This window comes from Sinocyclocheilus rhinocerous, unplaced genomic scaffold, assembly GCF_001515625.1.
Source record: "Sinocyclocheilus rhinocerous isolate Xijiao unplaced genomic scaffold, SAMN03320098_v1.1 scaffold77, whole genome shotgun sequence".
Classification (NCBI taxonomy): Eukaryota; Metazoa; Chordata; class Actinopteri; order Cypriniformes; family Cyprinidae; genus Sinocyclocheilus; species Sinocyclocheilus rhinocerous.
This window is the reverse complement of record NW_015635045.1, coordinates 636,373-662,249: the sequence shown is the minus strand read 5'-3', so window position 1 is coordinate 662,249 and position 25,877 is coordinate 636,373. Positions and strand designations below refer to the sequence as shown.

The 25,877-nt window shown below is 38.1% G+C and overlaps 2 protein-coding genes across 5 annotated transcripts in view; one reads left to right on the top strand and one right to left on the bottom strand.

Moving 5' to 3' along the window:
• Positions 1-2,568, top strand: part of LOC107746363 (creatine kinase M-type) — a 5,875-nt gene extending 3,307 nt beyond the window's left edge. Inside the window, exons 5-8 of the mRNA XM_016560531.1 lie at positions 589-760; positions 1,533-1,656; positions 1,746-1,935; positions 2,057-2,568. Of these exons, the coding sequence (XP_016416017.1) occupies positions 589-760; positions 1,533-1,656; positions 1,746-1,935; positions 2,057-2,235 (665 nt within the window). The 3' untranslated portion in view covers positions 2,236-2,568. The remainder of the gene's footprint in view (positions 1-588; positions 761-1,532; positions 1,657-1,745; positions 1,936-2,056) is intronic.
• A 435-nt stretch (positions 2,569-3,003) lies between these two features.
• Positions 3,004-24,679, bottom strand: LOC107746361 (MAP/microtubule affinity-regulating kinase 4-like). 4 transcript variants are annotated; one of them, XM_016560530.1, is made up of 18 exons: positions 24,023-24,679; positions 20,052-20,249; positions 18,246-18,299; positions 15,797-15,845; positions 15,602-15,667; positions 15,307-15,377; positions 15,113-15,169; positions 12,588-12,824; positions 11,476-11,595; positions 11,130-11,229; positions 10,866-10,975; positions 10,557-10,731; positions 10,274-10,485; positions 8,847-8,950; positions 8,454-8,738; positions 8,022-8,104; positions 7,567-7,611; positions 6,726-6,872 (listed from the first exon to the last, which is right to left on the bottom strand). In XM_016560530.1, exons 1-18 carry the CDS (start codon positions 24,071-24,073, stop codon positions 6,808-6,810), a joined length of 2,082 nt encoding a protein of 693 aa, XP_016416016.1. In that variant the 5' UTR covers positions 24,074-24,679; the 3' UTR covers positions 6,726-6,807. The 4 variants fall into 4 exon arrangements, with proteins under 4 accessions (XP_016416013.1, XP_016416014.1, XP_016416016.1 ...); XM_016560527.1 differs by lacking the exon at positions 8,022-8,104 and having other exon boundaries at positions 3,004-6,872; XM_016560528.1 differs by lacking the exons at positions 8,022-8,104; positions 18,246-18,299 and having other exon boundaries at positions 3,004-6,872.
• Positions 24,680-25,877: the final 1,198 nt, after the last annotated feature.

Genomic DNA, 25,877 nt, shown 5'->3' with positions numbered 1-25,877 from the left:
GATCTGTGGGCGCACAAAAAATGAGCGCGCGAGTGAGTTCTCAAGACTCAAAAGCACGTGCAAATGATACATTCCGTCATCTGTCATCGCGTTATAAGCGCAGAACCTGCAGGAATGAGTACAATTGTTATTAATAGCCGCAAACCCGCAGAAATTCAAGTCCTGCTGTGTTCTCTGCTAATAACCCGACTGTGAATGATGCGAGCGGCGTTATGTTGTCAGTGAGAAGCCGCAGCCGTGGCGGGGATGATTTTTGATGTGCCGGCAGAACAACAATGCGCTACATGTTTCTTTTCCACTCATTTTTTCCAATTGACAGAAATCCGTCGTAGCGACGGAGAACTTTAATCCCTGTGTCATTACAGTACATGTGTGCACAAATCAATGTAATTTATTATTGATATTTTGAATACACTTCTATTTTATATTTAAAGTTTTAGTAATTTTTTGTGCTTTTGTCATTTTTATTAGTTTTGATTTTTATTAGTAAGGGTGTATAGCACAATAATTCTACAATAACAATGTCATCTGTAGAACGAGAGTATGCATTAGAATCTGTATAAGTTTAAGCACTCCTTCGTTCTCTAGCTCTGAACAGCTTGGACGGAGAATTCAAGGGCAAGTACTACCCCCTGAAATCCATGACCGATGCTGAGCAGGAGCAGCTGATCGCTGACCACTTCCTCTTTGACAAACCCATCTCCCCCCTGCTGTTGGCTGCTGGTATGGCCCGCGACTGGCCCGATGCCAGAGGCATTTGGTGAGTCAAATCATAATTATGAATTGCCGTCTCATTTCAAAGGCTGCACCCTTTTATAGCTGTATCACATTTGTCAGTCACATACGTCATCAAGGTTGTCTCATTTCAGGAAAGTAAACATTATATGCCTAGTGAAGAGTAAATTACTGTAATTTCTTTTCTAATTTGGAATGTAATGGTCACTTTCTGATTTTTTTTTTTTTTACTTTTATGAAACGTTACTTTTCCAACAAATGAGTGAGAGACATACCAAATGACTGAACAAAGATGATATAGGCTATAATTAATCGACACTGCACAAGCAAGAGTGCTGTTGTTCTGATTACCCACGTGAATAGCCACACCAGTTGCACAATGGCGAGTGTAATATCAACATTATATTAAAAATAAGTTAATATTGAGTAACTCACATTTAAGACAATATTGCCAGTGACTTAGTTTTTGTTGAGTAAAAGAAACCACGTTCTTTGTCTCCGAGCAGCATACAGTAGTGTTTAGTTCCTGAATGAGTCAGTGTTTTTGAATGAATTGTTTGAGTGAATGAGTCAGTGACTTACTCATGAAGACAGACACTTGCTGCCACCTACTGGTGAAACCTGCATAAAGTGCAAACAAAGACGAGCAGATTGCGATACAATGAAAAGTTTCGGTGTGTTGCGTGAGGGAGATTGAACCTATAGAATATAGAAGATAGGTGTGATATAAATTAGGTTTTGAATTGTAAATAAATTGTGGTGCAGTGGTTTAAGTAAGGCCTATGCTTTAAATACAGGCACAATGAGAACAAGACCTTCCTGGTCTGGGTGAATGAGGAGGATCACCTGCGTGTCATTGCCATGCAGAAGGGTGGCAACATGAAGGAAGTGTTCAAGCGCTTCTGCGTTGGTCTTCAGAGGGTATGGAGAACCTGTACACATAAATGCACATACATAGTCCTCTGTTTTTGACCGCAGTGTGTGAGCATGTGTATGTTCTGCTTCAACAGATTGAGGAGATTTTCAAGAAGCACAACCATGGATTCATGTGGAACGAGCATCTTGGTTTCGTTCTGACCTGCCCCTCCAACTTGGGCACAGGCCTGCGTGGTGGTGTCCACGTCAAGCTGCCCAAGCTGAGCACACATGCCAAGTTTGAGGAGATCCTGACCAGACTGCGCCTGCAGAAGCGTGGCACAGGTATACAAACCCTGCCTGAACACACTGTACAAATGTTAATTGATGATATGAACGTCATTAAGATGTGGTATAGTTAACATCTGCTCCATTTGTTGACCTCCATCCTCATTTATTTTCTCAGGTGGTGTGGACACCGCTTCCGTTGGTGGAGTGTTTGACATTTCCAACGCTGACCGTATTGGCTCTTCAGAGGTTGATCAAGTGCAGTGTGTAGTTGATGGTGTCAAGCTGATGGTTGAGATGGAGAAGAAGCTGGAGAAGGGCGAGTCCATCGACAGCATGATCCCTGCCCAGAAGTAAAGCGGGAGCCGTTCCTTTTTTTTCCTCGTCTTTGTCTTTTTTTTTTACAGTCCATCGTGCAATCTGACATCAATGCAGAGGAAACTGCTGCTCAAAAAGACAGTCTTGCCTTTGCATCTGTCTTGCTTTCCTTTTTTCCCTTCTTCTTTATTTTCCATGTCATTTCGCCATCACTTTTTTCCACTTTTCTGTTCAGTTGGTAACATCTTGGGATCAGATTCCCGGCGCAGGTGTGAGCGCCTGTCGTCGAGGCTTCACATTAATTTCAGTCTTGGTTGTAACAAGTGGATCAATCAAGTTGTATTTAAATAAAAATACCCCATAAAACATAAACATGTCTTCCTATTTTTTCAAATTATATATATTATATACATTTATAAATGTGTGTGTGTGTATACACATACGTATATATATAAACTATTCATTTTGTAATGAGTTTATTTGTTCAAAGTTTAGATGAAACAGTTAATTAATAATTGAACATATATTATGATTAAAAAAAAACATAAATTATGTTCTTTATCTTTCCAACCAGGCAACAACTAGAGGGGTAGAATTTTGCACACCATGACATTCCCATACATCTGGATAAAAATTACGCAATAATCAAACACAAGCAAAGATGCCAACATCAGTGAAGTTTATTTCTCTCAAGATCTTTTGTTTCCATTTTTAATATTTGGCCAGAGGTGCAAACACCTCTGGGGAAAAAATGACTTTCTGCAAACAGCATCAAGGTTTGAATCTCCCTGTCTCTTTCTTGCTCACTCTCATATATATATATATATATATGTAGTTTGTCAGCCTGACTTCTCTCTTTTCATATTGCATATTAGCTAAATGCATCATGAGAAACCCAATGTCATAGCAGACAGTTTACGTCACAGACAGCACAACACTGAACTGGAGGGATTTACCATTCAGATGTGACGCGCCCGGCTCGCGATTCTCTCTAATACTCTGCTTTTTTAATGCCTTGGACATTAAAAAAAGCTCATTCATACCGACACACTTTCACTCCAGGTCAAGTATGGCTGCCAGAGCAAAAGTCTGCCCTAATGCTCTCACACAAACAAACATTTCCTACCAGCAAAGAGAGGGAGGCAGGGCAACAGAGTAGCGCAGTACACAGACGCACACATTCACACATACATGCACACGCATACACACTCTCTCTCCCTCGAATTCTTTTGCTTTTGCCCGTCCTGTTATTTCACATTTGTCTTCTCTCTTTCTCCATCCTTGCTCTGAATCATGCAGGATTGCAGGTTAGTGTTTCACTTCAGCACACATAGAAACATCTGGAGAGCTAGCAGAGGGTCTCTGCTCTAGCTATGATTTAACCTGGAGTTCTAAGATACTGTATATACTATACTCACAATATTATCATCAGTATCATAATCTTTATATACAGCCAGAGTCTGACTGATATAAACCATGATTTTTTTTTTCTCCCAAGATAATTATTCTAGAAAATAAATTAAGTACCTGTGCAAATATACACAAATTGAAGTGTTCACATTTAAGACATTGGCTCCTTCCGGTGGCCAAACATGGGTACAAACCCACAGAGCCATAGGATGCAGCTGATTCAAGTCAACATGAGTGCACAGAGGTCTTAATGGACATCGAACAGATACAGATCTCAGCAGTCCAAACCAGATAGAGCCGGTCTGATGTGGAGACCGGTTCAGACTGGTCCAGGATGTCCAGTCCTTACCCTGTTCAGTTTGAAACAGGAAGCATCTCCACAAGAGGAGTCCAGTCACAGAGCAGACAGAACAATGACACAAGGATTTCCAGTGATTCGGCAATCGGATGAGGAGAAACTGGGTGTGTCTGCGAATGTGTGGCACAAAGGCAGAGAATAAAGTGAATGAGACAACAAAAAAGTGGATGGGTAAAGAGATGGCAGACTTGTAATCTGGGGGCTCACTGTGTGGCTAAAGGTCAAAGGTGACGTGCCCCAGTGATTCCTGTGGAGTCAGTCATCACAAGTAAACTTTCAAGCATTTCGAAGTATTTGACCTACTTGCTGCAGACAATCAAAATCAAGAACCAAACTTGTTTTCTGTACGATAATCCGACACCCTCTCATGAACGGAGGGAGATGCCATCACAAACATGGAGAAAGTGGAATATAATCCTTTAGTATTTACTATATATTTCACACATGATAGCACAATGACTCCCCAATCAAAACTTAACAGACCAGCCCTATTAAACCAACCTGTTTATTCAAACTGAACTAGCAAGAAGTGTCCTATACACCTTCCTGACTGAAAAAAAAAAACTCATTACTCAAATCCATGTATCTGCTCAGTATCTCACTGTCTACAAGCTGGCAGCACCAACAGGGCAAAAGCATGGCTTTACATTAAGATAGAAACAACTTCTAAACCTGACAGTAACATCTATTGCTATTGCACAATTATCACCACTCACAGTTACATTTTGATCCACTCGCTTGTGAATTGCTGTTTATTTTATGCTTGCCAAATTGACAACTATTGCAAAGTTAGGATTTGTTATACAACAAATGACCAGAACTGGTTTGGTCAAAAAGCAAGCCAAGAGTATTATTTGAATAAAGAACAGAAAAGCTCCAAACAAACCTATTTCTACTCATGAAAAATAATCTTAAGCAGCGTATTTCTTTTATTCAGGTGTCAAACCTGCATATGAAATCCCTGTCAAGTCGATAATAACATGCTTCCACATCTGTTAAAGAGACAAACTCGCATATGGCTAAAAACCATCATGAGCTACAGCAAAAACATGGCCTGTCCATGACACTATGTCTATGGTCCAATCTTAAACTGCAACTCTATTTATGTTACACAGCATTATTAAGACTTTGCAATGGAAACAGTCATACATAATGCTATTTTATCATAAGACTGCAAGTGCAACTGACTTTGAATCAAAAAACAACTCTTTTCAAAACCCTGTTGGTGCATTTGCCCCTAAAATATATTCTAGCAGTAAGAGCACTGAACTTCTTCCTGCACTCCTACATGATAACATCCTGCATTTTAGATATCTGGTGATTTTTAAGTAAACATACAATAACATACATGTGCTACTGAATGTGACTCTATGGCATAATGCTGGCAATTACTAAGCCACAACATACTTTGCAATGCCAACACCATCTCTGAATTTGATATTTACTTATCTGCTCGTTTTTAATACTGGAGGTGGATAGAATCAATTTTAAATTTTTTTTTTTTTGTTTGATAATTAAATAATATCCAATATGATCCCATATCCAATAGGTCATTTTTCCAAATTATTCAGATATCTACAATGCAAGAAACGTGTCTTTAATAACACTGAACACTAAAACAATCTCTCTTTGTAAAATCACTTTTGTGGTAACCTCAACTCCACTCTGACCAGGCAAAGGGAGAGGTGACTCTATTTGCAAAGGATCACTGAATAGGAGTTGAAAAAAAGGATTAATATCTAGAACCAACCAATCACAGAGCCTGTTCGCGAGGGGTCAGGGAAAGTAATTTGGCATTAAATGTCTCTTCTAAATTAAAATTGGTAGGAAGCAAGTAAACTGGCACTATACATCAGAAAAACTGATTTTCTAGGCAACAAAATTTAGCTTGGACAATCTCAAAAACAAAGTGTGGATGGTTGGCTTGAAGCCTGATCAAATTTGCAGTTGCCAGCGATGTAGATTTGGTTGCGCACCGTAAGCTATGATGAAGTTAGGATAAACTTGCCAACTTCACATTTGTGCATATAGTTCATTGGCAGCTACAGTCCTACATTGTCAATGACTCAGTATTAAGAAATGTAAGACACATTAAATCACAAAAACATAAAAATGATGACCCGTTTAAAATGTCAAGACTTGTTGAAAACATACAAAAGTGGTTAAAAAAAAGAATGACATCAATTATTTAAGTAAGAATTTCATGACTAGAATGAGAATAAAAATACTAAACTGGATTCAATCCAGATCCAGTGAATGAGGCTTTTCAGAGTGTGTGTGAATCCATGTTAAGAAGCGCTCAGGTTTATGCTGTGCATGGAAGGGGTGTGCTTGTTTTTGTACTTTAGGTTTCCATATTGTCAGGTTGAGTGTCCCGTGCTTTTAAGGTGACTGTGTTTGTTTATGTGTATGTGTGTTTAGTTTCGGTGTGTGTTGAGTGTTGACTGGAGGAGGGATCAGATGTTTTAAGTCTATAACACATAGGTGGGTGGGTCAACGTCAGTTCGCTATAATGACGGATATAGTTAGGGGACGTCTCCCGAGTCAAGTCCCCTCCCCATCCCCTCAGAGCTCCACCTCTTTAGAGATCTGCGATGCGATGTGCCTGAAGGCGAGGGGGGCCCCCCACAGGCACGTGTAGCGTACTCCGTTTGCCTCTGCGGGACCCACACTCAGTTGGCACACCTCAGCTTGGAAAGTGACTTTTGACCCTGCCGCCCCATGACTGCAGCACAACAGAAACGGGCCAGCGTGCCGGACCTGGCAGCCGCATCCCCTCGCCGCCTCACGCAAGGCCAGTACCACTTCTGCAGGGGCCCGGGGGGGACGGGAGAGATGACTCCTTACATCCCACCCCCCTCCCCCGCTCCAGGGCTTGGGCGCTTTCTGATTCCCAGATAAATGGCCACTGGGAAAGAAAAAGAAACAGAGTATGAAGAGAAACACCAGCACTGACAAAGATTTACAAAAAACTATTTTTTTTTAGATTCACATATTCAGAAAGCAAACACTGCTTTTACTCTAATTTTTTTTATTAAAATGTATCATGTCATTATTTTTATTACTATTGATTATTATTATTACTTATTTCTATTCTTTTTATGTTAAATAGGCAGATCATTTTTTCCTTCACTTCATGTGTGTATTGATGCTTTTGGCAAAATTTAATGTGAAAATTATGCTAATTAAATCTTTGAAAGAAAATGAAAAAAGATACTACAAAAAATAAAGTTAGAAGATGTAGAAAAAGAACGCATCTTTTCTGTATTATCAACTGTACTCATACTGAAGTTTATCAATGCACTGCATTGTCAGCTCAAACTCAGCTTCAGTTTTTCCACAGCTCAATTTGATATTCTTCTATCATTGTAATCTGTTGATAAAGTCCGTAAAGTTGTCCATGAAATCAAGTTCATCCATCCATCAATTTTGTAAATTCATCTTACAGATCTTATTGTGACCAATTCATTAATGCGTTTCATTTTTAAAAATAAATTGCCTTGTAATGTTTAATCAAAATGTCATAACATGATCTTCCAGTTGCTTGGCCCAAACCAGTTTTAAAAGCACCATAATGTTAAAAGTTTCCTAAGCGGACTCACCCTGTGACCGAAGATCTGCTGACTCCCTCAGATTCATTTGTGACCCTGCAAAGAAACACACATTTTCAGATGGTCTGCATTACCCTAACAGTGTCTGCTCCATGCAACACAACTCCACCATAACCAACAAAAAATACAAACATACATATCTGGATCTCTCAGTCCTGTCCAACTGCTAGCAGGTCAATATAACTGGCTGACCGATTTTGACCTGAGCGATGTGTAATGGGTCATATAGAATTAAAAAAATTATATGTGTGTTCCTGGATGCATGCAAACCGATAAGAGACAAAACCTCCATGCACCATCATCCAGCCTTTCCTCAACCTCACATCCTGTTTACCAGACACACGTTCTGCAAAGGAGACTGCATGCAGACAGGCATGCCATGTGCAGAGACAGACGGACGTGCAGCGGCAACAGACAGGCAAACAGAGGCAGACAGGGGAACTTACTAACTGTTTTGGATCCCTGTGGAAGAGTACAACCCGACACTGATTTATTAGAGCCCTGGCGTTTAGAGGGGTCAAGATTGACCCTAGGAGAGAGAGAGACACAATGAGGAGAGCAAGAGCAAGAGCAAGAAGAGATGCAGAAAGTCAAAGAAGGATTGAGTGATAGTGAGAACAAATGCAATTGAGAGAAATAAGAGCAAAGAGGGAGAGACTAGGAAAGGTACACATTCGTATGCTTGAAAAAGAGAGGCAATAAGCCAAGGAAAGATGAATGTGTGAAGCGTGATTGTAAAACCAACTTTTAGGCTGAAAGAATTCCCCAGTGGGACCCGTGTGTTATTGCACAGGCAGCACTTCGGCATGTTTTTTTTATTTTTTAAATGCATCATCAGTGGATGTTTTTACTTATATGATGAGAGTCTCTCCTCTTACCTGCGTGTGAGTTTGGAGGTGAGTTTGCTGAACAGGTTAGAAGTGGCCCGGCTGCGGACATTCGGCGGCAGTGCTCCAGCATCATGGCTGAGGGTGGGCGATGTGGGCGGAGGTCCATAGGTGGGCGGGACACGGTCACGGAGCTGACCCCCATGGAAGGTGCTCCGGATGGTGGATCCACGTGTCAGCCTACAGCGCTCACCTGAGGAAGAAGAGGAGGATGCTCCCGCTCCGACAATACTAAGAGTGGAGGGAGAGGTGGGAGGGAGGCGGTGAGACAGGGAGCTGAGGAGAGACAGAAACAGACTCAGTGAATGAGAGGCAGACAGTGCACAGGGATATGCAGCACAGTGATAGAGCATGTCTGTGTTTGTGAATGCATGCGTTTGTCACCTGTTGTCTTTGCCGTTCTGCAGCAGCGAGTGTCGATCAGTGCTGGAACGATCTGTACATACGTACGTGTTTCTGCGGGTCATTGTACTTCCTGGGATATTGTTCTACAACAAAAATGGGACACAACATGTCATTATCCCCCCCAAAATTTTAGTATGTACACATGCATATGCACACTATATTACCAAAAGTATCGGGACACCACCTTCTAATGAACTGGTTTGACTACTTTAGTCATTTCTGCGAGTACAAATCTCCAATTCTGTTCAAATTTTATAGCAACAGTTTGGACAGGACATTTTTCTTTTCTAATATGACAGTGCCTATGTGTATAAGGCAAGGCTCAAAAAGAAATGACTGATTCAGTCAGTGTGGAACTTCTGCAGAAAGCAAAGTCCTAATCTCAGCTGAACACCTCTAGTGTGACTTTAAATGCAGACCTTGAGCCAAAAACTCATCACCAAACACCAATAACTTTTACATACACTATATGGACAAAAGTATTGGGACACCCCCTTCTTTAGAACAGAAAAAGGCACTTCCAAAACTGTGGCATCAAAGATGGAAACATAATTCATGTATTTAAAAATTGTATTTCCATCTCTGTTTCAACAGTTTTGAAAGTGTCTAAAATGAATGTACCCATGTACAAGTGATTGGTGATGAGTCTTTGGCTCAAGGTCTGCATAAAGTCACACCAGAGGTGTTCAGCTGGGATTAGGACTTGGATTTCTGCAGACCAGTCAAATCCACTTCCACACTATCTGAATCAATCATTTCTTTTTTAACCCTGTCTTATACACAGAGACATTGTCATGTTAGAATAGAAAAGGGTCCTGTCCAAACTGTTGCTATAAAATTAGAAGCACACAATTCCCTTAGAATATAATTATATGCTTAAACATTAAGATTTGTACTAATGGAAATTACTAAAGTAGTCAAACCTGTTCATTACAAAGGGGTGTCCCAATACTTTTGGCAATATAGTGTGTGTGTGTATATATATATATATATACACACATACATAAACACACACACACACACATACAAAACACAAAAATGCACATACAGTAGGGTCTAACTGTCAAAATAATCATAATTAACAGATGTAGGATTAAAAAAAAACTTTAACTTTAATTAAAAAACAATTTATAGAATTTTTATTTGTAGTATTTGGAACTGTGTAACACTTTTTTCTGGATTCTTCGATGAATAGAAAGTTTAAAAGAACAATGCTTATTTGAAATAGTAATATATAATATGTCAAAAGAACAACTCTTATTTGAAATAGTAATATATTATGACTTTACAATCACTTTTGATCAATTTAATGCATCCTTGCTGAATAAAAGTATACTTTTTAAATTAATTTAAAAAATACATATAAGAAAATGAAAAAAAGATCTAGGTAGAGAAACGTCTCTCACAGTGGTGGCGGTCATCTCCTTGCGTCGATCAGGTATCTCAGCCTTATTGGGGTTGTTGGCGGTGCTGACCATTGGACTAGATGGTGGTAGGGTCCGACTGCCCATTACGCTACAGCTGGCCTTCCTTGGCGGCATGCGGCTCTCACGCAGCTCACGGTCTCCGCCACTGGTCGGGCTACGCTTAGGGTGCATCACAGGCATGCTGGGACCACCTGCAGAAGAAACTAATAATTATTATAATCATTCACAATTGAAAGCAAGTTTAAGCTAAAGTGTCTCGTACAGAAGTCGCTGTGCCGTCGCTGGCGGTGGTAGGTCGAAGCGCTGCGCTGAGTCTTGCTGTGCGAGGATGAGGAAGATGACGAAGAAGAGGTGTGTTTGTTGGTTCCGTTGGTAATTGGGCTTGGACGCACCCGCGGCAAAGTCATACTGCCACTAACTCGTGACTCAGCACCATCCTATGACCAGATGCCAATAGAGAATATGAGTACAAAGTAAACTCTAAGAGTCTAGGTACAAGTACTATTTTCAAGTAGAAAATTGGTAGTAAAACAGTGTGTGTGTGTGTGTGTGTGTGTGTGCAATGCATTACCTCAGTCTTCAGGCCCAACAATAGATATGTAGCCGTGACTTCATTGTATTTCTGATTGAGTAAAGAGTCTTTAATCTCTTCTGGAGTAAAACCCATTCCGACCATAATCTCTGGAAAGACAAAGAAATGAGAGAACATGAGGAATATTTACCAACACAACCAATCTTTTCATTCTAAGGATAATTTGGACATGACAGTAAAATAAAAATAGTAGCAAAATACATAGTAAAACACAACCAGTTTCCTACCGGTCTACATGCTCACCAATTCGATTGGCATCACTGTAGTCCTCCGCTGGCTCAATGTGGGGCTTTAGCTCATCGGCCTCATACCCTGCATTCATCCACTTATCCTTCATCACTTGCTGTGGAGGAAATACCAGCATCCTGATTACACAGAAACTTCCCAGCTCAGTCATTTAACTGCAGTGGCTTAATAACTCAATTAACACACAAGTAATAGTTTTAGCAATTTCCAGCAAATGCATGCTATATGCATTCTACAGCACAGAAGCTTTACAGAGCTATAACTCAGCACAGTGGCATAATATAATGTATCTGGTACATGATTTGGTATGGCAGAGTGTATCTATGTATCTGCAAGTATGCACCTCTAGAGTGCAACGTTTGCTGGGATTGAGCACAAGAAACCTGCGCAGAATCCCCTCACAGTCTGTGGACATGTAGAAGGGCACACGGTACTTCCCCCTCAACACTCGCTCACGCAGCTCCTGGAAAAAACACATGCACAAGCAAACTGTGTGACAAACAGATATCAGTGTGGTCTTTAGACAGTAAGTTACTACAGAATTAAGAAATGAGAGTTTAAAGAACATTTTAGGTCCAAAGTCAAGACACATTCAATATAATGTAAAAAAATAAAAATTAAAAACGGTGCACTATTCTAAATTAATTTCCCTCAATGTACACTACTGTTTAAAAGTTTTGGGTCAGTAAGATTTTATTTGTTAAAACATTTAAAAATTACTTTCAATATTTAGCAGGGGTGCATCAAACCGCAAGACTTTTACATTGTTACAAAAAATAAAATGCTGTTTGTTTGAACATTTTTATTCATAAAAGAATAATAAGAAGAAATGTTTCTTTAGCACCAAATCAGCATATTAGAACAATTTCTGAAGGATCATGTAACACTGAAGACTGGAGAAATGGTTGCTGAAATTCAGCTTTGCCAGCACAGGAATAAATTTCATTAAAAAAAAATATTTCAATTAAAAAAACACTATTGGAAGAAAACTGAACTGAACTGATCTGAACTGAGCTGGATGATGACATCACTGTGTTCTACAGAGCTGCTTTATAGATTAATTGAACTCATTCCATAATTGATGAACTCCACACAGCCATTAAACTAAATAAACAATGAATTGATTTTTACTGAAAAATGGACTGTTTACTATTGTCCTCTCTTTAGAGCTGTTTTACAGCAGACCTGAATTTTGTTTGCATCATTGAAACATTATTTTCATGGTAAAGCTGCTTTGACACAATCTGTATTGCATAAAGAACTATATATAAGAAATTTACTTGACTTGTATTTTGTAGTAAATACCAAAGTAACTGGTATCAGTTTATCAACTCAATATCACAATCAGAGAATATTGCAATAAGACACTGTATTGATTCTTTCCCAGACTCCAGTAAGTAGGGTGTAAAGAGGCTGGAATGGATCATAGTGGGTGTAGAAACAGAGTAACTGTACCTTGAGGTTCTGTCCATCAAAAGGAAGTGACCCGCTGACCAGCGTGTACAGGATGACCCCCAGGCTCCAGATGTCCACCTCTGGCCCGTCATACTTTTTTCCTTGAAACAACTCTGGAGCTGCGTAAGGTGGGGAACCGCAGAAGGTGTCCAACTTATTCCCCAATGTAAATTCGTTACTAAAACCAAAGTCTGCTATCTTTATGTTAGCATCTGCATCCAATAGCAAATTCTCTGCCTATAAAGACAGAAATAGTAAAGGAGAGAGAAATTATTAGGCTGTACAGAACAGTGTGAAGGAGAGGAAAAACAAGGAGAAAAAACAAGACAGAAAGAGATACAAACACACACTACAAACACTTAATACTCCTTTATACTTTTATAGTAGTGATTGTATAGTGCAATATATATATATATATATATATTGAAAAAAAAATGTTTCTGAAAGTAATTTTCAGATGCAACGGGGAAAAAAATGGGATAAACACAAACATGAAACTTGTAAATAAAATAATCTGATATATAGCCTATGTACAATTTAATAACATATAGCCTTGTTTGATAGGCCTATATGAATTGGGTGTTCGTCAAAGATTGCATGCGGGTCGGAGATTCCCGTGTTTACAGCTCCGTAAAATAACCTACTAAGCTCTGTAGTTTTGCTATATAGGCCTATAGATAAAAATATTAAAATTACAAACACACAATAACATTTTAAGTTACTTCCATTTCTGAAAAAAAGAATGTAGGCCTAGTAATTGATGTTATAAATACACACGCCTGATTTTTGTTTTAATTATCCATCGTACATAAAATAAAAAAAAACATTTGCAATCAAGACTGAAAAAAGCCAGAAGTGAATATAAACCAGATTTGGCCCAGACTCTGTTGCTATCTGTGAAGCCAAGCATAAGAATAGCCTACTAATGTAAATTTGTTAACCCACAGTAACAAATTTTAACAGATTAATCGCATATTTTCGTTTGCTGCATGCTTTTAAAAACACAATAAAAAAAAAATTTTTTTTTTTGAGGAAAATAAAAAAAAAGATACGTCTCGTATAAGTTGCATTTTCAGAAATAATAACGGCAGGCCTAATAATGTTATAATGTACCAACATTATGAACACTATAGGATATTTTAGTTCCCCTCACTTTACAACAAATCCTTTAAATTTAACCGTATAAGAACAGAATAAGAATTTTAAAATATATAATTCTAATGGATAAATATAATTGCAGTATATAATAATATATGCTTAGCAATAAACATGCCAAAACAAATTAATTTATAAAGAAACGTAAGGTAAAGTTGGGCTTACCTCTCTCAGGCACAAATCCAAATGTGTCCATATTCGAGATGTAGCTGAAGCTAAACTATTAGCCTTATTAGGTAAAATAGGCTTTGTAGTTCACGCGCGTTCCAGTATCGACGGAAAAATATCATAATGAGCAAAAATATGACACAGTGGACCGGGTCTCACGCGGAACGGCACGGTGAACGGCTGCGCTGTTTCCAATGAACGCAGCAGCTTAGTGTGCGCGTGAGGCGCTGGCGCGATCAAACAGCTGAAACATAAAATAGACTACTCCGTAATTTTTGGTCATACAGTAAAGGCATAATTCGAAACTGCAAAGTGCAAAGTGTTACCAGTTTGAAAATTCAAGAATAATAGCAAAGTTAATAAGAATTCTTTCTAAATGCAGCACCATTCTTATTTCGCTCTGCATAACCTGAACGAAAAAAAAAAATGTTTTTGCTAAGAAGGAACCGAAATGAAAACATTTCGCTTTTAATCTGTGTATTTAACAGCCTGGGAGACCTTCCCAGGGCAGTACCTTGCCTCACCGACTAAAATCAGGGTGCCCACTACGGAGACGGCACCAGAGGTGAGGGGGCACAGTGACCGAGGTGGCCGGGCCGGGCCCCCTCGGGCCCCCTCAGGCCCCCCCGTGGCGCCGACGCTGTTATATACATACATACATACATACATATATATATATACTGTATATATTGCACTATACAATCAATAAACTATAAAATTAGCATAGATATAAATATAAATATATATATACATATCTATACAAAATCCGCTCAACCAATCACAGCGCACCATTCCACGCACTCTAGACAGTAATGGCGGCGCTTGAATACACCCGGCTTCCTAGTTTTCCTAATTTATTTTGTACTTTGTGATCAAAAAACAAACTTAGGGCTGCACGATCTCGTCAGTAAAGCCGGTTCTGTGAACAGTAAATCTCCATCACGTGCTTTCAGATGGAGACCAAACTCTTCATATATATATATATATATGTGTGTGTGTGTGTGTGTGTGTGTGTGTTCATATATTTAGCAGTTTTGTATATTTAAAACCAGATTAATTTAGTTGAGTATCAAAACTGCATAAGATAAGAAGGTTTAATGGGGTTTGAAAAATCTGTATAATTCAAGATACATTTCCTTATGCAGTTTTGCCTCTCATGTGGATTTATATTGTGTTTATTTTTTGCAGATTCTAGCTCATACCTTCAGATCTCTGTGAACTATATTCTTCTGATGACAGTAATGAACGGCTGACACAATCTGAAACAAAACGAAAAATAACACAACCTAGTTAAAACACATGAACGCTGAAACTGTAAACCTGAGGCTTAATGTGATGCAATACCTTGATCTTTAATCCTGCACTCTGTGCTGTAGCGATAATGTAAATGTCTCACCTGTCTGAATTTGGCTCTAGCCTCTATTTCTTTCATTCTCCCATGAGACACCAGGTAATCAAACACCTCACCTGGAAAACCAAATCGCACATGAATAATATCCCAAATATCACAGATGTACCTAGAAATATTATGTTGAGCATCAAGTCTTTTTGCATTATGTTGCAGCTCTGGAGAGACACACATTACACTAATATACACCGTATAGTGAACACACACATCCCTTCCAAGGCCACACCAGTATTAAACAAAGTCATATTACATACTCCAGTAAGTACAGTACATTAGAGCTCACCTCCACTTGCATATTCCATCACAAGATAAAGCGTCTTCTCTGTTTCAATAACCTCAAAGAGTTGGACTGTAATATATGAGTAGCTGGCATTTAATACTTTTGGCAAGCTTACATTTAAACAGAATTAGATAATTATTTTGTAATGTAATTATTATAAAAGCAAGCATGCATTTATTGCATTTTAGTGCATCTTACCAATGTTGGGGTGATGGAGAGTCTTCATGATCCGCACCTCTCTAAACAGCTACAAAAGAAGAGAGAAAGAAAGAAAAAGAGGGTAATGCTCTCTCCATCTGTACAAAGTACCCAATATACAATCCCTGTTGCTGTGGAAACCCCATGATGGAGTCTTGCACCTGCATCTGTCCCATAATACATCTCACAGGCATGTGTTCAGAAGAAATGCCTTTAATACACCCCTCATTTCTTTAATTCACATTATCAGATGATATACTGTATATACAATTACACATGAAGGGACACCCACAATGTTGAAAACATAAAGATTAAATCAACTCAATATGTCTTCTAGTCAATACAGATGTCTCATCAAACGTTTGCCGGGAACTCGTTCAGCAAATCCTGTCAATCATAACAAGAATATATGAGCAGCTGTTTTCCTCACCCATGTGGGTTACCGAGGCTTGTCGATTCATATGTCAATCACATTACATTTCTCTTTTTTTAATCACATTGTCTCAACCTCTCATAATGACTAATCCCAATATTTTGCTCATTGAAAAACTGCTAATTGTCAGTTTAAAGTTTAAAGAAATGGAAATCTTCCCTATACATTTTTAAATCATGTAATTGACCTTACTGTAAATGATTCATCCATGCATATGTTTTTTTTAACCTTGTCATTTATAATCAAAATATCATAACTTGATCTAAGGGTGATACGAGAGACTTCTCTCTGGTGACGTATGTTGAACTTCTTAAACACCACTAATTTCTTACAACTGCGAGCTCGCAATCAGATCTGCCTCCATTCTTTGAAAAACAGACATATAGGACAAAGTCCCTGTCTTAATTGTTTTCTTTTTGGTATTCTTTATGACTTTAAGTAGAGTCAACATGTTTACAATTGTGTGTGTTGTTGACATAAGAGCTCAGAAATGTTTGAATAAACTGCTACAACATGCAAATCAGAAGACCAGAAGAAAATCCCTCAGAACCATCAGAAAAGAGATATTGCTGACACAGCCACAGAAAATAATGCTATGAACCATGTTACATGTAGACATACTTAATTTTTTCAATTTATTTTATATCACCTATATAGTAAAGCATAGGAGTTATCATCTAGCAAACATGACATGGGACAAAACTCTTTTCTCTATGTGCAACACAAAAAAAAGAGAGATAAGACAAACACTTACTCTGACAACTGACAAATGAACCACAAAACAGTGATTCCAGCATTACAATAACAGCTCGTATCAGCCATATGAGTGATCAAGAAACCATACGTGACTTATGTTCAATAAGGGTGGTTTATGGTTTGTGTACAGTTAACTGTGTGTGTGTTACAGAGCCGGGATTGAATCACAGTGGGGCATTCTGGGCATGTGGAGAACCGCAGCTGTCGACCTCTCCTCTCCAACACACACACTAAGCACACAAACAAAGGTCCCACTTTATATTAGGTGGCCTTAACTACTATGGACTTACATTTAAATTAATCATTTAATACAATGCAATTATTGCGTACATACATGTTTTTGCATTGTACTTATATTTTTAAAAATACTTGCATGTAAATACATCTGTAACTAATTTCTGTAATTACATTTATAATTACACTTTTGACCCATCCCTTACACCTAAACCCACTCTTAAACCTACCCATACCTCCAAAGCTGTCCCTAACCTTAACCATATCCCACCTCAATAGCTGCAGAAGTGTTTTGCAATACAATATGAACACAATAAGTACATTGTACTTATTTTTTGATGCAAGTACATAGTAGTTAAGGCCACCTAATATAAAGTGGGACCCAAACGAATGATGCATTTTAAAACAAGACTGCCTATGGCCTGATTTAAAAACTAGTTAACTAAACATTGCATTTAAATACAGTAGATATTTAGGGGAAAAAATCAATTACTCACACAGTAATGCCCCCTATGAAAAGACATTGTATATTTCACTGATATCCAATGGTTATGTTACTACATTTCAAATTTTGCACACAAAAGGGCCACTGTTGAGTACATAGTTGTGAGTGCTAAGATTTAATGCAAGATCCATCCAGATGAGTGAACTGATTTCACAAGTGTGTTCAGAAGCCTATCAAGCATAGCTTTGTCAATAATCAATAAATATCTTGATATATGATCAAACTCCGAGCCGTGTTTGAGTGGTGGGCTTCAGTGGGAGGAATGAAGGCCGGTGATAATCTATTATGAGACAGATGAGTCACTGGTGTACAGGAGAGAGCGCAAACTCAACAGCGACACTAAACACTAATATCACACACATATGTGTGTGTGTGTGTGCGTCTGGACACTGGGTGATGTTTATGTAAAATGTCAATTTTTTTCTTTTTCTTTTTTATGCTATGTTAAAATGACATAATTGCATAGCATTGTGACAGTTGTCTTAATAAAGAAAAAAAAATGTCTTGAAAACTGGTCTTACCTTTTGTAGGCTGGTTGGGTTCAACTGAGTTTTGTCGATAATCTTTATTGCAACCTAAATATACAATGTACAATTAGTGATTGAAGCTCCAAACATAAATTTTCTCTTATGCCAGATAGATAGCCCCCCAAAAAACTCTTGATTGTTTGTGATCAAACCTGATACAGTATCATCTGACATTCATTAGCAGATGCTTTTATCAAAAGAAACTTGCTAGACAGGGCAACTAGATTCAAAAATTATTGGTTACAATAAATGGAAATACAGTATATACACTACTGTTCAAAAATATATTTTATCAAAAATACTGAAAAAATTATTATAAAATATTATTACAGTTTAAAATAATCATTGCTGTGATGGCAAAGATGAATTTTAAGCAGCCATTTTTTCCAGTCTTTAGTGATCCTTTAGTAATTATTCTAATATGTTAATTTGGTGCTCAAAGACATTTCTTATTATCAAAGATGTTCAAATCAATGTTGTCAATGTCGAAAACAGTTGTGCTGCTAAATCTTTTTTTTGTGATAAAACTGTGACATTTTTTCAGGATTCTTTAGTGAATAGAAATTTCAAAAGAACAACATTTATTTGAAAGATTTTTTTATTTCTATTATAAATATCTTTAATATCATGTTTGATTAATTTAATGCATCCTTGCTGAATAAAAGTATTACTTGCCTTCAAAAAGAATCCACACTTCTGAACAGTAGTGTATTTGACCCCATTATTAGAATTCACACACACAAAAAAAAACATGAAAATATCATAATAATACAGTATATGAAAACAAATCTGTGTCAGGATGTTAAAAGTACTCCTTGTTTCAGAGTTTTATTTGTTTACAGGAGTGACAACCACATTCAACAGATTAAAAATTTCAGGTAGTGATAACTGAATTTATTCATGAGTAGTGTGCATAGAACCAAACTGTTAATGCAGTGATGTAATTAAAAGTGCATCTAGGTCTCTTTTCTTCTCGTGTGGCGCTAGTCAGAGACAGAGCCATGTGTCTTGACTCATTCGCAAATTCACATGCCAGTCTGTCTCTCTCCAATGTAGCTGCTCCCACCAGCCATGTGGTCTAAAGACAACTCACACTGTACAGTTCAATCAGAGCACATGCTGTTAGTAGCAGCAAAAAGAGCATAAACAAAACACTCTGTTGATGGGTATTTTATTAGAACCTGTTCTTTGGTCAAAAATAGATGGCACAAAACTTTTAGCATCCATGTTACCTATTTATAGCCACAATGACGTTGTGGTTATGTCAACCATCATGAATCTTGGAGTGATGATTGTATTCTGTATACACACACAACCATAATTTATGGGGTTTCCATCTGCATTTAAATGCAGTCGTCACTCCCAAAAGTGTATACGTGGCTCCAGACTACCACACATAAATTCACTATTATTGGTCCAAGAGTATTTAAAATCTCTGTTATGGTATTTAAACATAATTCTAACAAAATCTAGAACTTTAAATATTTTAACACTATGCCAGCATGATTCTTTAAACATCACAATTTATTGTGATTAAGATTATTAAAGCTCTCTGCTGCCCACTAAGAAGTTCATCTAAAATCACACTATATCAGCTTTGGTTTATAAAAAGTAAACGTGGGTGTGGAAATTTTCGCACTTAAGTTGGACCACTTTAAAAATATACCACCCAAAGAATTACAGCTCACAAGTGCTCTGATGAGAATGAGACACAATACAGCAGCTGCTGTACCAACATCTCATCACACGCTTCTGGTTTTACCTATGTAAACGCTCTCTCTCACAGTCTTTCTCTCTCACCTCTTTGCCCGTGAGGGTGTGGCGGGCTAGTTTGACTTTAGCAAAGTTGCCCTTGCCGATGGTTTTAAGGAGCCGGTAGTTTCCAATGTGTGGCAGCTCATCTGAGCAAGAGGCCATTGAGTTACGACATCTCGCACCCAGTGAACGACTCGACACATTCGTCCCTTTCTCTGAACGACTCGCCACCAGAGACGCATGCTGGACAGAGACAGACACAGAGAACATTTAAGATTAATTAAGTTCAATTTGGGGGAAAAAATGGATTAGACTAAAATGGAGAATACATGTTGATGCTGAAGCAACCAGAAGGAAGAAAAACCTGCCTGTTACTCTAGCCAGTCCAAAGGACTAAAGTGATTATCTCATATTTCAGAAATTGCATGTAGAAATAGAAGAGTTAGGAGGGTTAAAGGCACAATATGTAATTTTCGCCGCTAGAGGGCGCATATTCAAAATAAACAAAGAGGCAAAGGTGTAGTTTGATGACACCGTGACTGAGTGTGGAATCATGGGAGTTGTGGTCTTCATCCCCACAGCCGATGCAATCCGACGGGACTCCGGCAGAAATCATGTTCATGGATGAGCTAATGATTTATTTTTATTTATTTTTTTTTTCATTTTAAATCTCTTTATTTAAATTTTCTTGAAACAACACACACAATGTCACAAAATAGCTACTATACAGGAAAAATACGACATCAAGCACCTTTAGCTGTAACACTGTACAATACATGACTTTTGAGCCAAGAACATTAAAGCTGATATTTTATCCTGATGGACGGCAACAACAGCTATCCAAAGAAAAAATGAGCAGGAACAAGAGCATAGTATTGTTTTAGTTGTTCAAAAGAACTAAATGTACCTTCCCTATAAAGATCTTGCATTGTTACTATACCCATATGTTTCCATTGAAAAAAGATCTTATCATGTAACCCCGGAGGAAAAGCATGATTATTACAGATTGGGGTATCCAAATATAAATCTGTAATTTTCAAATATACCTTGATTTGTTTCCATACTTTAATTAGGTTTGAAATAACTATGTTACCATTGATATTTTTGACTTCAATTTGGGTCGTGCGTATGTGGGGTAAAGCAGCGCTGTTTTATCATACTAGATACGTTTGAAAGTTCTGTTATAATGCTACTCTGTGCGGTCGTCACCGGTCTATTAATACGCACAACATATTAAAGCGTCTTTGGTGTTTCCATGTTTTCTACAAAACAAAACCGGAAATCGAGGGGTTATGACGTCATTGGCAGGCGACACAATGACACTATGGACACGGTCCGTGTCACTAGTTAAAATTGCTTATTTCTCTGGATTTAAACATTCTTCGAAACATTTGGGATAATGTAAGTACACAAGTCAGTAAAATATATAACACTGTTCTAGTGGTTTTTGGATATTTTAATACAAAAATCTTACATATTGTGCCTTTAAGAAAGAAACTAAATGAGAGAGTTTCAAGTAGGAAACTCATTTACTGTTTAAGCTCTTACTTTACACACAAAAATCAGTCTACATGTATGTAGATGAGCCACACAACTGTTGTAGCATCTCGCAGTTAGAATTTATTGATTGATTGATTGATTGGTTAAACTGTATTCTGAGCATTTCTAAAAAGAACAATGTTCACTAATGATGCATAAAAATGTTGACAACCGAGAAAAGTTTTGAAGGGCCAAAACAGTTACATTTAATTAACATTTCACCGATGGCATATGTGCAATTTAAGGGTCTAAAATTACGAAGAAATACATAAATGTACGGGGAAATTAAGATAATTCAGCTTGCTTATAATAAACATGAAAACTACATTTTTATTATTGATTGATTGATTGATTGGTTAAACTGTATTCTGAGCATTTCTAAAAAGAACAATGTTCACTAATGATGCATAAAAATGTTGACAACCGAGAAAAGTTTTGAAGGGCCAAAACAGTTACATTTAATTAACATTTCACCGATGGCATATGTGCAATTTAAGGGTCTAAAATTACGAAGAAATACATAAATGTAAGGGGAAATTAAGATAATTCAGCTTGCTTATAATAAACATGAAAACTACATTTTTACCATTAAGATTATTAATGTAATGATGGTAGACGAGAGTGTGCGGGAAAACGGAGGTCAGCATTGGTGTGTGAGTAATTCTGCCCTATAATACAGGATTAACTTACTTTGCCATGGGGGTTTTAGTCTGTCGCCGCTGAAACTAAACTTTCTATTTAGATTAGCACATTTAAACCTGACTGAGCCCTGAACACTCAGGCTAACATCTGGTAAAGTTTCCAAAACAAAAATCAAAACATGCCCAGGTCCCCATCTGCACCGTTGACCACAGGATTACAGCTCAGGGATTGAATAAATTACTCACGATGCCCTGCCCTGCTCCTGCTGGATTCTACAGTACCTCACACACACTATATACAAAATATGCCAAATAGCACATACTGTGCACTAGCTCTCATTCTTATTTAAAAAGAAAGAAAGAAAGAAAGAAAGAAAGAATCATAGATAATTATCATAGTTCTTATGAAAAGCGTCTCTTGGGGAAAATCCAGCCAGGAGAGAGCATAGGTGGGTGTTAAATAATCTTAGTCCAGTTCTGGCTCAACAAGGTACATCATGCATATACATTTGTCACTAAGATGCCTTCATCTAGATGGTTTTTGATGGCATAGATGTATCCTTTTAGATGTATCCCAGAATCCTGTGATTGTTTTGGCAGTTCTAAAGAACAATGGTGTCTGAAGGAATTTTTTTAATTAAAAGACAACACTGATAACAATAGGAAATGTTTCCTGAGCCCCATATCAGCATATTACAATAATTTCTGAAGCATCATGACACTGAAGATTCTGAGGTGGTTGCTGAAAATAAAGCTTTGCAATCACTTAAAAAATAGTTAATTTAAGCTGTAATAATATCACTTTTTTTCTGTATTTTGTTACTGTTTTACTGTATTTTTGATTAAATGCAGCATTTGTAAGCATAAGGGACTTCTTTCAAAAACTTTTTAAAAATCTATATATATAAAGAGAAAGGAATTAATAATTGTATATATTTTCAGGCAGATAAAGTTCAAATGCAAACAAAGCTGCATTATCAGTTCCTAACTAAGACATCAAGAACCAGGTCCATTATATAAAAATTGGTTAGTTTAACACACTCTAATGAATTACATGAAACATTTACCTTGGTGCTAGCGTTCAAATTTATAGTGAGTGATATATTTACTGAGTGTTACCATCAAATGAGTGTTTTTTTAATAAACAATAATTGTTTTAGATTTGGTTTACTAATAAAGCAACAATACATAATAATAATAAAAATAATAATAATAATACATTAGCAAACACAAGTCTAGGTCAGTTCATGAACCACAGTGTAATTTGTTGGCGCAGAACTGGTAGGCCACTACACCAGCCAGTGCGTCTGTTTATGGAGCGCGAACGGCAGATCACAGCTAACGCTAAAAACCCCCTCCGCCCTCCCTAGTTGATTCTGGTGCCCCGGCATAGTTATATTCATTCCCTAATCTGCAGAGACAGAACGTTTCCTAGCTTTTCTCCCGCACATTCTGCCAATGAAGCAAAACCGCTCTCTAGGAGAAGAGCGCGCTGAGAGCGCATGGCGCTAGTGCGCAGATGATGCGCTGATGTGTACACTATGCGGATGGCCTAAGCTCTACTGCCTGCGCGCTTCGCAGCGAATCTTTTGCTGCTTTGCACATTCAAGGATGCGGCCCATTTTGCCAAAGAACCTGCTACGCGTACATGGGCCACTGTATCCTGCCTCTCCATCCTCCCATGAACGATATCAGGCAATGAATGTAGGCTATCAGGCTGCAAAAATGACGGTTCACCTTACGTTAAATACTGGGCGTTGTAGGATATGAGTGGAAACGGGGCGCTGAGATGATATATTACAACAATAATAATTCATTTGAAATGATGATACTTACATGATCTGTGCTCCGGTCGTTCGCAGACGATAAAGCAGACCGAGAGGACATTTTCCCTGAGAATGCACACGATTAAAGAGGAATAACGCGAAAAGTATTTACAGATTTAATCAACGCAGCCCACATCGGCCGTGCTGCTGCAGCTGGGGCCGTGCTTCTCTCACACCGCCTGCTCGGTAAAGCCTGCGTCTGTCATGGCAGCGGCAACAGCAGTCCGCAAATCTCACAGATGTCCTCGAGACAGCTGCATTATTTTTCTGCGATGCAAACCGTGACGATCAAACGAGTCAGTTGACGATGAAAACGCTAGCGCGGCGCTATACAGGTGCTAAAACAGAGCAATGCTTGGCCGGAGCCCAACGATTTTGTAGCGACTCGCTACCCCCCGCCTCATCTCCGCGAGCAAAACAAATACGGCTCCGACAACCCCGTCCTCTTTTCTCATAATAATACCGAGGACCTCTCCGCGCCCCTGTACCGTTCACTCTCGGTCGCGCTCGCTCTCTTCTCGCATCTGTTTGTCATGGGAAAACAGAAGCTTTGGCCGGTGACGAGGCCGAGACCCGTTCACATCCTAAAGCAGCCGTTATATTCCAGCGGCGGATATGTGAGATGCGCCACTGCTGCCTCCTCTAGCGCTCGTCTCAGCACTGACACAGGCGCACGCGCGCGCACTGACGGACAATTTAAAGAGCTCCACACAAGCGGACTGACGGACAGCTTGCACGCGTCAAAACTCAACTCTCAATCACTGCGCTTTTTCATCATAGTCATTTTACTTATTCAGGAGTATTTGAAGGGCTAAAGGGGAAATACCATAACTGCAGTTGTTTTAAGATACCAATGTTCTTAACTGTGAAATTGTCAAATGAAAATACATCACCGAGCGCTTATTTACAATATTTACACAGGCCAGTGGCAAAGGACAATATTATAAACAAACTAGATTATATATCTGACTTCAGATGACTGTACCTAAAACTACCCAAAGCTATAGGCCATACCTTTGAAAACTTGGGATTGGTACGATTTTTAATCATGTTTCTGAAAATTTATTTAGATTAAAACATTAAAGAAAAGTCTGTTGATGGTAACAATGAATATATTTTTCCTCACTGTACATTTTAAACAACTAAGAAAAAATATTTTACGTAATTCATTAGAGTATGTTAAAGTAAATACATTTTATATAAAGGCTCAGGTGGTTGAAGTCTTAGTGAGGATTAATTAATTCAATTAAAATTTATTTATTTATTTCTCCTTTTATATTCACTATACCTTCAAATATTTGGGATTGGTCAGATTTTTTTAATGCTCACCAAGACTGCTTTTATTTGATTAAATACAGAGGGAAAATGTAATATTGTGAAATATTTGACAATTTAAAATAACTTTTATTTCACCCAAAAATGAAAATTCTGTCATCATTTATTCACCCTCAAGTTGTTCCCTTTAAGGATAGATAAGTCCGAACTGATTTATAGTACTATGTCAAACATTTCAGTGAGAACTCAAACAATAGCAGGTCCAGGGAACTATTGTACAGACAACAGTAAAGGAATTTGTGGAAAATATGTCAAAATTTTGTGGCCAGAATTACAATCCATCCAAAAGTTAAAAGTAGTGATTACGTCACAGACATAAAGTGGACTACACAGCTTTGCTCAGGATATCCCATTAACTTGCAATTAAGCATGGACTTAAACATAGCAAACTTTGTCTAGTCCAATGAATTCTTCCTAGAAGCCCTGATTAGTACCTCGTAAACATGACTTTTCCCCAGCATACCTATAAAAACCTGTGAACCTGGAAACTGCGTAAATCCAATCATATGGCCTGGCGATTTGGGAAACCT